Source organism: Scomber scombrus, chromosome 16 (assembly GCF_963691925.1).
Source record: "Scomber scombrus chromosome 16, fScoSco1.1, whole genome shotgun sequence".
In the NCBI taxonomy this organism is placed as follows: Eukaryota; Metazoa; Chordata; class Actinopteri; order Scombriformes; family Scombridae; genus Scomber; species Scomber scombrus.
In genome coordinates, this window is record NC_084985.1 from 16,206,019 (window position 1) to 16,221,264 (window position 15,246).

Consider the following 15,246-nt stretch of genomic DNA (forward strand, 5'->3'; position numbering starts at 1 on the left):
AGGATACAGTTTTAAAAAACACACCAAACACTGTATAATCAATGTTTATCAGTGAAATCTGTCCACTGAGCATCAATATGTTCCTATTTCTCTTTTAAACAATGAATGTATTTTTGTGTAAGCCAGCTGTTACTTCAATGTAAACTCTTCCTGCAGGTGCCTCATAGTAGCAACATCCAGTGAAGCGAATTGAATGCAGCTTTTTAGTGGGAAGCAGCTGCAGGAACTGATGAGCTACACTCAATAAAGGTAGCTTCGCCTCGGGCAGTAAGATTTTAAACAAAGGCAGGCAGGGGTCTTGATCTGCTTTTGGACATTTTTGTCAGTGGAATAGTGGCGAAGGAGAAGAGCTCCAGATGCTTAGCGCAGTTTGGTCAAATCAAAGAGCTCGAACACAGAAAATCTAAGTATATGTCCCATTCTGTCGCCATCACCCCCCAGTAATGGTACTGGTACCAGCCTTATTAATGGGAGCTGGGGAAAATCCATTTTTAAATTAAATGCATCTAGGCCAATATGTTAATTAAATGGGTGAATATAATCTGGCACCATACAAAACAAAGGCATAGTTCGCCTTTGTTTTCGTATCCTAAAATTCTATATCACAGTAATTTATCTCTTGCCTATCAATTAAACATCTATCACAAAAATGGAAGTGAGAAAATACATTTAGCAGCAAAGCTTGAGCGGAGATTTAAACCTACAGACTTCCTACCTATAGAGCCCATTGTTTCTGGGCACCTAACCAATCACTGTAGAAGTGATGTGAGTATTATTTGTTGATTTATTATTTAGCAACCTTTTTTGTCTACTTTTAGTCTGTTTCCAAGAGCCTAATGTGACACCTTTACATGGCTTTTTTGTCTTCCTAACAGCACAAACCCCTCACAATAATCAATTTACAGTGATATGAAACAGAAAACCACTAAATTCTCACATTTGAGAGTTACTGTTTGGCTTGATCAGTGATGTAAACAATAAATCTATCACAATAACTGTTTGCAAGTTTCCCAACGATCAACTAATGGATTAATTGACTAGTCGTTTCTCGTTAATTGTAACCCAGTCTTTGCGAATGACGCTGTGTGCTCCTGTATCAGCCTTGGACCTTGTTTTTTCCACCCAGAACCTGTTTTTAAGCCTCTCCACAATCCAGAGTTAACCCTGTACACGGTATGCGAATTAGCAGGGGTAAGCCACTATACCACCAGCCTGAGTCTTCACAAAGAACCATTGATTCTGAGCTAAGTATTTACTTTCTTCCCTCTTGCATACCTCAGTCGCCCCTGATGTTCTTGAGACTTGAAGTTTAGAGATGCAGTGTGTGTGACACATTATATTAGTTGGACTCTACTATGTCCACATGTCCGGTGTTGATTAGTATTTGGGCTGATACCTAAAAATGCCCATTTGGGTTTTCTTGCCTCTTGCCTCCTCTCTCCCTTTTTATCCTATTTTCATTTTAGCGTTGTCAATTTCTGTCCTCCAAGTTGGATATCAAACCCACTCTCTTCCATCTCATGTCTCCCCCCCCCCCCCAGATTAGGTCAGTATGAAGCCGTCATCATATTGACCCAAAGCTCATGTTTCTTCCCCAGGTGATTTTTGTTTCCCTGTGGTATTACTTGGCTGCCATTCCTGTATTTTTCTTCACCCCCCTCCACTTTTTGTTTCTTTAGTTACCTGGCTTGGCTTTTCCTTTTGACTAAAATAGGGAAGAACTGGAGTCTAGCTCCCCACTCGAGGCAGGACAGAGGAGAATAATGTTTTAATGGGTTTTCTTTTTGGACTGTTCAGTTCGACCGTAATGCTGCCAAGACAAGCATTCCAGCAGCGTTGCGCAGTGTGGGATGCGATCTTAATCAGAAACACAGTGGAAAACTCAACCCTACCAACAAAAAAATTCTGGATACCTCCATAGAAGTCGTATCACAAGCCAGTAATTCTTAAAAGATTGAGCCACTGTGAGATCAAATTAGAAAAATGACGAAGGGGGACTGTAAAATGTCTCTATAAGAAATATTGTATAAAATGTATTATTCTAATTTGACTCAAGTCAGGTCATACATTTCAATTTCTTGGTGAAAGAGTGCAAATCATCAGTGTGTGATTTCATAAGCTGCTGTTATACAGATATTTCAAAGAGGGTGTAACAAGATTACATCATCAGGAGTTCCCCAACTTTTGGCATACTTGGGAGAGACTCAGCAGCCAGACATTTCTCTGCTCTCTGTTTAGGAGTGGCTGAGATTTTGTCACTAAAATGAGAATAACCTGTTGCCGCTAACATGGGAAATTGGCTTTGGTCTTGAAGAGTTGAAGCACTTATTCACTGACAGATAGCCTAAACTGTACACACACTGCTCTGCTACGTTCACAGCTGTACTGCTAACTTTACACTCTCTGCTCTCCCGTCGCCAGCCTCACCGTCCCACATGCTCTCTCTCTCTCTTTCTCGACCGCATGCTCACTAAGCACACAACCTTTGCACTGAATTATCCCTTAAAGGAGCTACGCTACTTGTATAACACTAAAGTAAGTTAGTTAAATCCCCTCATATCAGCATAGGAAAAAACAATCCTCAGTTATCCCTTTTTAATCGTCGTTACACGATCCGATGGCCAGTTGGCACAAGCCTATTTTTCTCTCCTAATGAAAAGAGGAGAAGCAGAAGTCCTGGATTTCCTGAAATCCACCACCAGCTCCTTTTGTTTTGCTGATGTTAAGCTGCAGATGGTTCAGCTCACACCAGTCCACAAAACTGTCCACCACCCTCTGGCACTCTGACACATACTCATCCACTGCATCCAACCACTGCTGTGTCAGGACTTATGTATTGGTGGGCAGGTCTGCGTGTTGTTCCTGAAGTCTGAGGTGTCACCACTGTGTCTGACACATAGTTGGTGTACAGGCTGAGTTTGTATGATAAAGTAGTCCATGATCCAGGGCATGAGAGGAGCGTCAACCTCTTCACGCCGCTATGGTTGACGTGTAAGCAGACAGTTAAAAAGTGGTTAAAACATACATAGTTCAATGAAATGTCAAATACCTGAATCCACTCATAAACAATTGTGTGACCCAATTTAACCTTTGTCTGTCTCTTACTTTGTGTTTGTAGGTGGCGTTGTTGGGAATCGACATCTGCGGTGCATTTGTGGACCGCATGGGGGAGCGGTTCAAAGGATACCTGGGAACAGGTGAGGTATTCAACCTGAATGTCATTTAGGTTGGCCTGCACAGTGAACTTCATTCACGATATATCTCAAGTGCTCCAACACAAAGAACGTCAGAAGAATTTGTCAATATTCCCTTTATGCTTTTTCTGTGGAATAGTTGTTCAAACCTGAACAAACCTGTTTTCAGGAAATGCCATCGCAAACATAACTAATAGTTATCAATTAGCGTCAGTCTTTGGAAGAGGGATTTTAAATGTCACCTGCTTTGTTCTGTTGATCAGGCTCAAAAGTAAATGTCTCCCTCTAAGTGTTCCTTCCATTACCTAGAGCAGTGAAGAATGAGTATGTCCTCTTGGCTTCACTCCAAGTATTTTCTAATCTGACAAATGTAAAAAATTGTGAAAATTACAACAATTTACCACATTGCACTCACCATTCCTACTCTGTGCAACAGAAGTCAGATGGTTTGGGTTTTGTTTTAGACTGTCCAGAATTTTGACTCATGTCCTTCCATTTTTTTGTCTCTCACTTCCACTTTGTGGTTCCTCTGAGGCAGACTAGCAGAACTGCTGTAAAGCCTGGCGCAACCCCATCTCTATTATACATCCTTTAGTCTCTATATTTAAGCTTTGAATTGTCTGCCATGCTGTAACTCTGCCTATTACACCCCCTAACCATGACCTCATAGACTGAATCTTGTATCAGGTTTCATGCTCGCTCTCTCTCTGTGGTGTGTGCCCGCGTGTGTGTGTGTGCCCGCGTGTGTGTGTGTGTGTGTGTGTGTGTGTGTGTGTGTGTGTGTGTGTGTGTGTGTGTGTGTGTGTGTGTGTGTGTGTGTGTGTGTACTAGGTATTCCTAATGTTGTGGGGACTTAAATCTGTTCACACAGTTATGTTATGGGGACTCGCCTGTCTTATGGGGACAAAAAGCAAGTCCCCTTAAGGTAAATGATTTATTTTAGGGTGAAGACTTGATTTAAAGTTAATATAGGTTATGTTAAGTTTAGGATAAGGGTTAAGATTAGGCATGTAGTGGTTATGGTTACGGTTAGGATAAGTGTCCAGTAAATGAATGTAAGTCAATGTAATGTCCCCTGAAGTGATGGAAACATGGTGTGTGTGTGTGTGTTTTATGCCAGTGCCAGTCCTTGTGTGTATGCCAGCTCAAGGTGTCACCAGCTGTCTTTGTCAGCTAGACTTGCTCTTGTCACCAACAAACACACTCAACCCTACAGTTTTGGGATGAATGGACCTGTCACACTTTGCAAATGCTGCCACTGCGCGGGCACACACACTCACACACACACTCACACTCACACACACACACACACACACACACTCTATATAACTCGGCCTATGTCTAAGCCTGCCTGTCTGTATGAGTGTGTTTCAGATTGATTGTAAAAACATTTCTCTGAGCCGCCACTGGAATCTCCCTTCCTCCATCTCTCCTTTCTTGTGCTCTTTCTCTCTTCTTCTCTCTGCACCCAAACTCCACACACACACACACACACACACACACACACACACACACACACACACACACACACACACACACACACACACACTGAGGGTAGCAAGATGAGATCTTTGAAACTGATTGTGTCGATCTTCAGGGCTACTGCCATTACACTCTGTATGTGTACATTGACACTGTGCTGTTGACCAAGTATCTCCCAGATGTGAAGAGGAAGTGAAACTTACACATCACACAAGGCAGAGCTTTTGACATTTTCTAGAAAAATTGTCATATTGAAAACATCAATCCAAAACAAAGAAGATGGAAAAAATGAATAGACTGGCCACATATAAGTAGCGTGTGTGTGTGTGTGTGTGTGTGTGTGTGTGTGTGTGTGTGTGTGTGTGTGTGTGTGTGTGTGTGTGTGTGTGTGTGTGTGTGTGTGTGTGTGTGTGTTTTGATCTTTACTACAGCAGATGACGTTTTGTACAACAATGCCCCCCCTGTCATTTTTTCTGTTAGGGTATTGTCTTTGTTGCCAAAGCAACCAGCTGTTATGGTAACATGATGTATGCACACGCACACGCACATACACACAGTAGAAGGAAAGATGACATCACTCTGTCACTCCCCTCACTGATGTTTCAGACGAGGAATGTGGGTAGGAGTGTGTGTGTGTATACATGTCTTTATACATGTGTTTATGTCACTGTGTGAATGTCAAAGGGAGATTTGGAGTTTTATGTAATTCAGAGACATTTTTCCACCTGGTGGTCGACAGAGAAAGACTCACCAGATTTGGCATTTTGTCTCTTTAAACCGGGTTATGTGCTGCTGACTCAGAGAAGCCATTTAAACTGGTGTACTTTGGGAATTTTACATAGTGAGTTAAAGGATAAGGCTTAAAATATTGAGTGTTTTATGCTTTAACAACAAATCTCATGAAAAGAAAACCAGCATTAGTCCGTCTCTCAACTAATTTATGAGTTCCCTTCCATGTCCGTGGCCTGACAGCCTGACAGACACCCATACTAATGTTTATTTCTAAAAACTGATTATAAATATACACACTTTCAGTTAAAAAAGCTTACATCAGCTGGGCTCTGTAGTTTTTTAGCAATGTTACTAAAACATGAGTAGATATTTCTTTTTTGGTGTATTGTCAGCCTCAAATTAGGTGTGCTACACAGTGTTTACAGCAGAAGGGTGGTGTATTGTATGTGGGAGTCAATGAAAATAAACAGTGCCTGTGTCCACCGTTAGCCAGTGCAACTCTGTAGCTCACTGATGTGTTTCAATAGATGGGAGAGGAATAAGTTATATCAGGCTTTGGATACACTGACAATACTTGGGTGGAGACACAGTTCATTGTTTGTTTTGGTGTTTTTGTAGGATTAGTTAATAATAAGACCAATATACACAATCATAGACACTTATCCTTTAAATGATGGCTCCACTCAAGATGCCTTTCTTTCTTATTAGCACCAAAAATGGCAGGTCTTTAGACAAAAAGCTGTCAAATACTTGTTCATCTGATAAAGATGATGGTCCTCCAGTTCCTTGTTTCATAGAAGTTTAGAGTAACCAGTAGAAGTTGCCTCTAGTTAATTGGATACTGGCATTTAAACCCTCTCACTCTACATTTTTTGCTCTGTGCATATCAGCCTCGCTGCTGGAGCCGTTGTGTGTTGAGTAAAGTGGAAATGACACGAGAGCATTTGATAAGCTTGACGTTATTTTAGTCACGGTCCATTTCTCATTTCCTGTCCTCTCTGTCCTCTCTACTTGTCAGAGCCCTGGTGTCCCTGGTGGTATTGCTCAAGCTTTAACATTGCATTGAGTTTCTGTCTATTTCTGTCTCACACACTCACTGACTCCTAACTTGTGATGAACATGTATCTTTGTATATCTCTGTGCTTTAAAAGCGCTCCACTTGGGGGCAGTCTTTGTTTTTTGGCACTTGAGTCTGGTAGAGATTCACTCATGTGTGGCCTTGTTTTTCTCTCACTTGATATAAGTGTCGTACGTAAAATGATATTTTCCATGTATTGACTGACATCATCTCTCACTCCCTTTCCTCATGTCCATCTCTTTTCTGCGCAGTGTTGCCACCCCTGGTGGACAGGCTGGGTGATGGGAAGGACCAGGTCAGGGAAAACAGCCAAGCTGTCATCCTGCGCTGCATGGAGCAGACTGCCTCGCCCATGGTGGGACACGCACAGAAACACACACACACACACACACACACACACACACACACACACACACACACACACACACACACACACACACACACACACACACACACACACACACACACAGACAGTTAAACCAGAGTCTAAGGACCCTGAGGATATAAAGCCTTTTGTATTATAGTATATCAGGTATAATACTGAGTGAAACTGGGGCAGGTAGAGCCAAATTATTATTTTTGATGGATTTTAAGCAGCTCATGTAAATTTTCCTGGAATTTCTGTTTTTCTTTGGTATATATGACACTAAATTGAACATCTTTTCATTTTTGACTGTGATACAAAACAAGCAAATGAGAGACATCACTATGGAAGCTGTGAATGCCGTTTTTTCCCAACATTTTTTTCCCATTTTGCTGACTAAAGGATTATCTCAGTAATCAATAATTATGGTATTTACTACTTGCAGCCCGAGTTCAGTGAAATAGTTTACAGGACTGGTGCTGCTTTGTAAGATAAGGCACGGACAGTAGATGCTATGAAAGGTAGCAACTATGGAAAAACTGTATTGTTGTGAGTTCAACCTGTTCAGGTCAGTTGTAGTTACTCCAGTAATTCAGAAGAATGCACAATTAAGAGGCAGAACAGAGACGGCAGATAAATCGCAACCACCGTCACATCAATGATAGATACTCATTACAACTGAGAGGTACTCTATGTTTTGGGCTCCCTCTTCTGGATATTTATGGAATTTCAAAGGCTTGATCTCCACTCTGCTTTGTGTTATCTACACACCACACAGGCGCATCACCACAGATTGTAACCTTCTTTGTACTCTGTAATCTTCTCAACTCCTGATGGGGTTGCCTGCTGGGACCGTCTTCTGCTCACTCCTACTGACACTCTGTTTCTCTTACTCTCCCTCCCATCCTTATCTCTTCTCTCTCTCTCTTTCACCCAGTACGTTTGGGAAAAGCTACTTACTAGTTTTAAACACAAGAACTTCCGCAGTAGAGAAGGACTCTGCCTCTGTCTCAGTGCCACGCTCAACACGTGAGTAACTTCCTGTCTTATTCCTTATAACATCCTGGGTGAGCTGTTAAAGAGCAAATTAAAGATATTAATTATAGACATGTTTTGGGATGATTGTATCTTAGAAGTAGGTCTACACTGCTTCTTACTTTGAATTAAAAACTAGAAACACACTTTGGTATTTTAAAATCCACTCATAGATTTCTGACGGATAATCCATGTGCTGTTACTACTACCGTCTATGTGCGTGCCCCATTTTGTTTGTTAAAGAACCACACACTCTCTGTCTCCAGGATTAATCCTCTTAAGTGTTTGTGTGACTCTGTAAAGGCGGCACACGTGCTACGAAAGGCACCACCACTCATGTCATATGGTTTTACAGTCGTCAAGTATACATGCCACTATGTGGCTTACAGACAGACTTAAAAATCTGTTCTCAATTGACCAAATGTGAATTCTCACATGCTCTCATGAGTTATTTCAAACCCAGCTGGTCCATTGACGGGCAGAGTTGATGTTAAAGTCTCTGGCTTCGGCTTCAGCACCGAGGGTTGTCCAGCAGTACTCCAAAAAGCACGTGAGAGGCTTTTGCTTCAATGGTGACGGCCAAAATGAAGCAGCAAAGAACTGCTTTCAGATGGGTTTGAAATAACTCCTTGAGCTCTACCATTGACTGAAAATGGCCCCATTCACCAGCAACAGGTTATTATCTGTGAATCTCAGTTGTCTTAGAGGACAGTTTATCGATTTGATTCATAGCTTTAAACTTAGGATTCAAACAGACAGTTGATTTCACTCATACAAAATGTTTTCACACATTCAGATATGGTGATACAAAGCTACATTACTTATGACCCTATTTTGTTTCCATACCACAGGAGTGCTCAGAGATTGCACAGAAATAGGCCTGTTGGTTAAATTGTGTGCATCAGACATTTTTAAGTTATTAACAGGGACTTCTATGTTTCTCTCTCTCCTCTGCTTATTTATAAACATATAAGAACGTATGATCTCACACAAGCAATGACTGTAAAGACAGAGTGTGACTCCCGCTATGTCATAGTTACACTTCATCCTGCAATCTCCTCCATCGAGTTGTCAATAAACAAACCTCTACACACAGAGTATACAGACGCTGGCTCGCTACATCTTGTCTGACAGCAGCTTGACAGCATCTCATAGGCTTGTTTTAGTTTATTATACTTTTCACCTTTAGGTCACCACACACAGTAAATATGGGCTGTTAGAACTGCAGTGCTGATTGTTGCATATTTGTGCTAATGGAAAGTGACACTACTGTGCTAAAAGCTAAGTGGCTACCTGATAGTAAAGGTAAAGATGTTTACTAAAGTTAAGTGTAAAACCTGACCTAGAAATAATCTGTATTTCTTCTGTTGTGTGAAACCCACATAGCGTCATATTCTGTGCTAGGTTCTTAGACATGTCAGGTCAGTCTGTATTTATGCAGTCCAATATTACAAATGACACATTTTCTTCTGGGGGCTTTATAATCTGTAGAGCATACACCGTCCTCTATCCTTAGACCCTTGATTCAAATAATAGAAAGACTAAGGGAATAAACTCTTAAACTGAGGAAAAATCCCCTCAACTGGAATGGACAGACATGCAATAGATGATTTGATTTTTACAGACACACCCTCACATTCTTCCATTCACCTTGAGATAGTGACGATGAGCTACACATGTTCTTGCAAAACAGGAATAAGATGTCCAGTTAATGTGCATTTCACCTTGTTTGAATACTGAATGCTGCTATGCGATCACTGTGCTGATGATTTTTCTTTTCATGCATGTAGGAGAAACTTGTGTCTCCATAGTCGACATTTTAACTCCCTCATTTTAACTTCTATTCTTGTGAGTCTCTTTCAGGTATGGAGCTCAGCCATTGAGTCTCAGTAAAATAGTTCCTCATCTCTGCTCTCTGACTGGAGACCAAAACCCACAGGTAAGAAACACATCACTCTACCAGTTTGATATGAGATTAAGATGTCTGTGTGTCTGTGTATTTTGTACCCTGGATGTGTGTGAGTGTTAGAGGTTCTCGTTTCTTTGTTGAATCTGTAGTCTGTAGCTACGCCTGTGGTTTAGCTCTGAGCATCCCTAGTGTGTTGGCAGGCATCTTAACGTAGCACTGTGATTATTACAGTTATTAGTGAGGAAATGGGCTCTGTAGAGTCCCTCTCCCCGCTTCACTGCTGAATCATGAGCACCAACACCCAGCTATTAACCCACACAACTGTACTAACTCTTAATATCTGTGTTTATGTGTATGTGTGTGTGTGAGCGAGATAGAGATAGACAAGGGTAGAGCGAGGATGTTTAAACCTCCTGCAGAGTTGTAACCCAAAGCTGAAATCTGCTCCAATCGTCTACCCAATGATTATCTACCCACATACTGTCCTGACCAATCAACATCCCTAACAGGGCCCGCCCACTCTCAGTTGCAGAGAATCCCTTTAACAGCGTCCCACTATCCAATCACAACGGTGCTCACAACATAACCAGCAAATCAGACGTCTCCCATTAGAGAGGGATGGATATAAACCCTGCAGGGTTTATATTTTAATATGTGTTTATGTTTACAACCCTTAGCTTCTGTAATTCCAGTTAGTGGAGAAACAGTGTAATCTTTATGAAATGATTATGGAAAAACTGAACATCATCTTATTGATTTGAACATGCAGATAAAAATTCAGATGACTTTTTTGCACAGTATGCATGAGTGTGTGCATGCATGTAATTTTGTGTGTGTTGAGGGTTTTTAAATTTGTCGATGTCCGCTGTCTCTAGGTACGTGAGGCCTCCACAGCAACACTTGTGGATGTTTATCGCCACGTTGGAGAGAGAGTCAGGGTGGACCTGGGAAAGAGAGGACTGCCTGCTGCACGGTGAGTTTTGTGTCAGTTATTGATCACCTCTGACCCTCTGAGCTCTGATGGTTGTGTGTGTGTGTGTGTGTGTGTGTGTGTGTGTGTGTGTGTGTGTGTGTGTGTGTGTGTGTGTGTGTGTGTGTGTGTGTGTGTGTGTGTGTGTGTGTGTGTGTGTGTGTGTGTGTGTGTGTGTGTGTGTGTGACTCTGCCAAGTAGTGATGAGTGGTGTGGAGGTTTCTGTGGGTCCCGAAGCTTTGGCACTCAGTCTGTCCCAGGCCACACCATGCACCACTCTGCCCTTCACACACACAGAGGCACTTTTATCCAGAGCACAATGCTGACTGACTGGGGGGGTTGGAGGGGGTTGGGGGGTAGAGGGGGGTACAAAGGCATTGGGGGAAAATTTCAGAAAGTGTGTACGTTTTTATGTCAGTGTCATCTAGAGATGTCCATTGAGTGGTTTTCGTCCTTCTTTGGTCGTCCTGGTTACATGTGTTGGGTTATTCTAAGCACAGTGACCCTCTCTCTCCCTCTCTCTCACTCTTTCTCTTTCCCATGTGTGAGATCTGAGCAGCAGCCAGTGTTGTGCTGACTACTCGGTATGAGTCTTGCGTCTGTGAATGCTGGCTGTGGCCATGTGTCATGTGTTGCGCATATTAAGTCTGTCTGTCTCCAGTGTAAACACTCTGTCGCTGTATGTGAGATTTATGCAGTCTTTTGTGGGTCTGCTTCGGGTTACAGGTAGAGGTCTGACAGATACAGTGATTTAGGCATGAAACTTGAAATTATGTGTACAATTAATATGAAGTTCTTTAAAATATACATTCATTTTTGCGTGCAGCACAATTCTTATTTTATCTACTGATAAGATTGTAGCACAAAGGCCAGGTGGAGGTTGTATGTGTACCTTAATGTGTTTTCTGGTCTCTCAGCGGTACGCAGGGCTGCAGCCAGGGTCTCACTGACCAGACCACATATTAACTATGTAGGGTTTGCATCAGATAATGGAGAGAAAGGAGGTGCCATGAGAGGGGAAAGAGAGCATAGAGGAGTCAGAATGAAAGGTAGAAAAGATAACACACAAGAAAAATATGGGGTTGATAATGCTGCTTTCCTTTAGGCTTTTGTCCTTTTTTTGTGCAGTCATTTAAGTTTATTGCTCTGTGAGAAAATAACTAACCTTGTAGAGCATCAGAGAGGATCCATGTTCAAACCATGTTTCCTTTCATGAGGCCGACCTGCACAACATCCTTGATATGTCTGGAATACACCAACATGCGACATCTGCACTATAAATAATTTTGCTACGGGACATTTTGTATTTCTGGCTGCTCCCCCCCTTTTAATCTGAATAAAAGAGCCCAAAACAGTATTTAGGCCCACAGTATCAAATCACACACAAACTGTGTTTTAATTTGTTTTCATGTAAAGTTGTTTAACCCAGATAATTGTGAGTAAGCCTGGAGGAGCATGATTACATTTTCCTGCAGGTCATAACAACATCAACAGTCATTTGAGTTTTATCTTGAATTAATTAACATTTATTTTGCCCAAGCAAATGTAATGTATTAAATAAATCTTTACAAGAGGTAAAATCCTGTAAACGACACATGTGAGCATTCTCTCCTGCAGCAGTTACAGTATAAGTATGTGCAGGTTTCTCTGCTGAATTTAACATCCTGGTACTAAAGGTTAAAATCTGTAGCTTGTATACTACATCAGTATAATGATAATGAATCCTGTCAAAAAATATTAAGTTAGTTATGGGTTTGTATTATTATAGAACAGATGCCCAAATGTCCAAAATAGGATAGGAAAATGATTTAATTTTCGAGTTAGACTAGAACATACTGTACGCTGTTTGTTATCTAATAAACACTCATCCGTCATTGAACCCGATTACCTCTTTCAGAGTGACGGTAACAAAGGTTAAACCCATTAATCAGAAAGGGTCAACAGGCATTATCTGGCCTGATTTCATGACTGAGTTTCTCCTGTACCGGGTCCAGTGCAGGTCAGACATGATCTGGGTTTGGTGAATAAGTGTCTCTCTTAGTGATGGGATTTTTATCACAGTTGAAACATAATTTAACTGATTGTGAGTTTAGCAGCAATGTGAATGAAAGTTCTCTTGGCTCTATTTATGGTGACAACACGTAACTAACGAGGGACAGGAGTCTCCTGCATCATATGCACATTCACTATTGAAAAGGGGAATGAGCTACCTGAAATGTGAGCGTAATCTCTGCTGGACACGGAGTGACCCACATTCGACCTGTGTCCACCACAGATAGAGGACACCGTGTAAAAGGTTGAGCACAGTAAAAACGGGAACCTGGAAGTAAGAAATGTGGAGCTGGTGATGGGTGTAAAAAAAATAAAGGAAGGGATGGAGGGAAAGGATACAGAGAATATAGTGAAAAGGGGTGAGAAGGAGACGTAGAGGGGGAGGAGCAGCCTTGCTCTGTCTGCCGCTAGCTCTACAACCCCTCCCCCTCTGACGAGTGTGTGTCTGGGTATGGGAGGGAGGTTATGTAAAGGGTAACTGAATCTCTTTACCGCCTGTCACACAAACTGCCCCACTTGTCTCTCTCACACACACGCACACTGAGATTTAACTCTTTTACCTCTGTGTAGTTTTCTCAGTGTGTGTGTGCTTAGCATACACACATAGTAGGCGGTGCTTTGTTGCATGCCCATAGCATGCTCTGGTCCCTCACTGTTTAGCTCTCTCCCTCTCTCTCACGCCCCCCCCCCCCCCCTCTCAGAGCCACTGCACCATGTTGGATACAAAGAGCTGAGGGGAGATGAGGACCGGAGTGTGTCACTAGCATGGGATCTAACGCGTTGCGCAGCAACCTATTAATCAGCCCACCGGGAAATACAGAGGCAAATGAGTACCGAAGACTAAAGACTTGGCTATTTATGATCCAAATAGGCAAATTAAAATGCTAATGAAAGGAAGGGAACCACGTGAAAATGCTGCACGGCTGAGCAGCCCGTTGCAACGTTAATCGTCACTTATCAGGAGCTGCTAAGCTGTCTGGTGGTTGTGGACCGGCAACTAGACATCAAAAGACAGACAGACAGGAGGACGGTGTGTATGACTCTAATTCTTGTGTGCTCGCATTTATAGCCTGACATATTGACAGGGAGACATCGGAAAAATGTTATTAAACATGGGATGTTGTGTGTGTGTTGTTTTTTGTCATGTGTAACTAAGGTGCACCAACACTGCCCAAAATGCAGGAGGTGTTTGAGATGTTTAAGGGTTGGATTTGTGCAAAGCTGTTATTCAGCCTTCATTTGTTTGTAGATTGTGAGAGATCTTTGCTTTATTAACATGCAGACAGTCCTACCTGTAAATCATATGACTGAGCAGGTCTTGTGTGTGTTTATTTGGTGCTGAGGAGGGTGTCAGGAGGACTGCTGTCATGTAGTTGCTGCAGCTTCATGAGTATGACTGGCATAAAAGACACACCCACCCACCGACAGACAGACAGACAGACAGACAGACAGACAGACAGACAGACAGACAGACAGGCAGGCAGACAGGCAGGCAGGCAGGCAGGCAGGCAGGCAGGCAGGCAGGCAGGCAGGCAGGCAGGCAGGCAGGCAGACAGACAGGCTGTCCACATGTTGCTGCTGATGATAGTTGACTTGGTGTTCAAAGCACCTGGTCTGTCTCTGTGTCAAACCTCTGGGCTTTGTGTGTGCGTGCGCGTGCACGCGTGCGTGCGTGTGTGTCCATCCGCAAATGCATTTTCTTTGCAATGAAGATAATTTCAGTGTAATTTTCCTTATTCAGTCTCTTTTGGGTGTTTCCGATTCTGTAAGCGATACCATGGGCTTTGTTCTGAATGTGCAGTGTGTCCGTGATTCGCTCTAACCTTTCTTCTTCTCTTTTTCTCTCCAGGTTACAGACGATATTCACTCGTTTTGATGAAGCCTTGAATTCAGGCAACATGGCTCTCAGCCTGAGTCACGGTCAGTGCCTTTTCTCATTTATTTCACCACAGCTGTTTTGGCTTCTGAGAGCCACCAACCTGAGTCATGTTGTCGAGATGATTTTGCTGTTGTCAGGTTTTGTGTGTTTTTGGAGATAAAGATAATATGTGTGTGTGTGTGTGTGTGTGTATGAAAGTGAACAAATGTGCGTGTGCTCTTGTGGTTGTGTCAGTTTGTTGCCATGAGCTCCTGTAAGAAGACCTAACAGGATTAATGGTTTAATCTGTGCACGCGTGCATGTGTTTGTGTGTGCAGAGCTGAAGGCTTCTGCCAATGTTTGACCATCCAGCAGCAAAGTGGTCTGTAGATCTCTTAGAGCCTCATACTCAGCCAGTGTTGTTTGACAGTGGAAAGTTTTCATTGATTTGACGAGACTTCTTTAAAAGAAACACGTCGCTTTGTTGTTTTTCACTTTTCAGAATGTAAAAAAAACAGAGTTTTCAGACTTGGTGATTACTAAATGTTTGTGTGAAAAATCTTTACTGAATA

The 15,246-nt window shown here is 42.3% G+C and overlaps 1 protein-coding gene across 7 annotated transcripts in view; it reads left to right on the forward strand.

Moving 5' to 3' along the window:
• Nucleotides 1-15,246, forward strand: part of clasp2 (cytoplasmic linker associated protein 2) — a 56,640-nt gene that overhangs the window by 3,288 nt on the left and 38,106 nt on the right. For all 7 annotated transcript variants that reach the window (XM_062436143.1, XM_062436136.1, XM_062436137.1 and 4 more), the window contains exons 2-7: nt 3,119-3,197; nt 6,738-6,841; nt 7,788-7,879; nt 9,749-9,824; nt 10,670-10,767; nt 14,666-14,736. In XM_062436143.1, the coding sequence (XP_062292127.1) occupies nt 3,119-3,197; nt 6,738-6,841; nt 7,788-7,879; nt 9,749-9,824; nt 10,670-10,767; nt 14,666-14,736 (520 nt within the window). The remainder of the gene's footprint in view (nt 1-3,118; nt 3,198-6,737; nt 6,842-7,787; nt 7,880-9,748; nt 9,825-10,669; nt 10,768-14,665; nt 14,737-15,246) is intronic.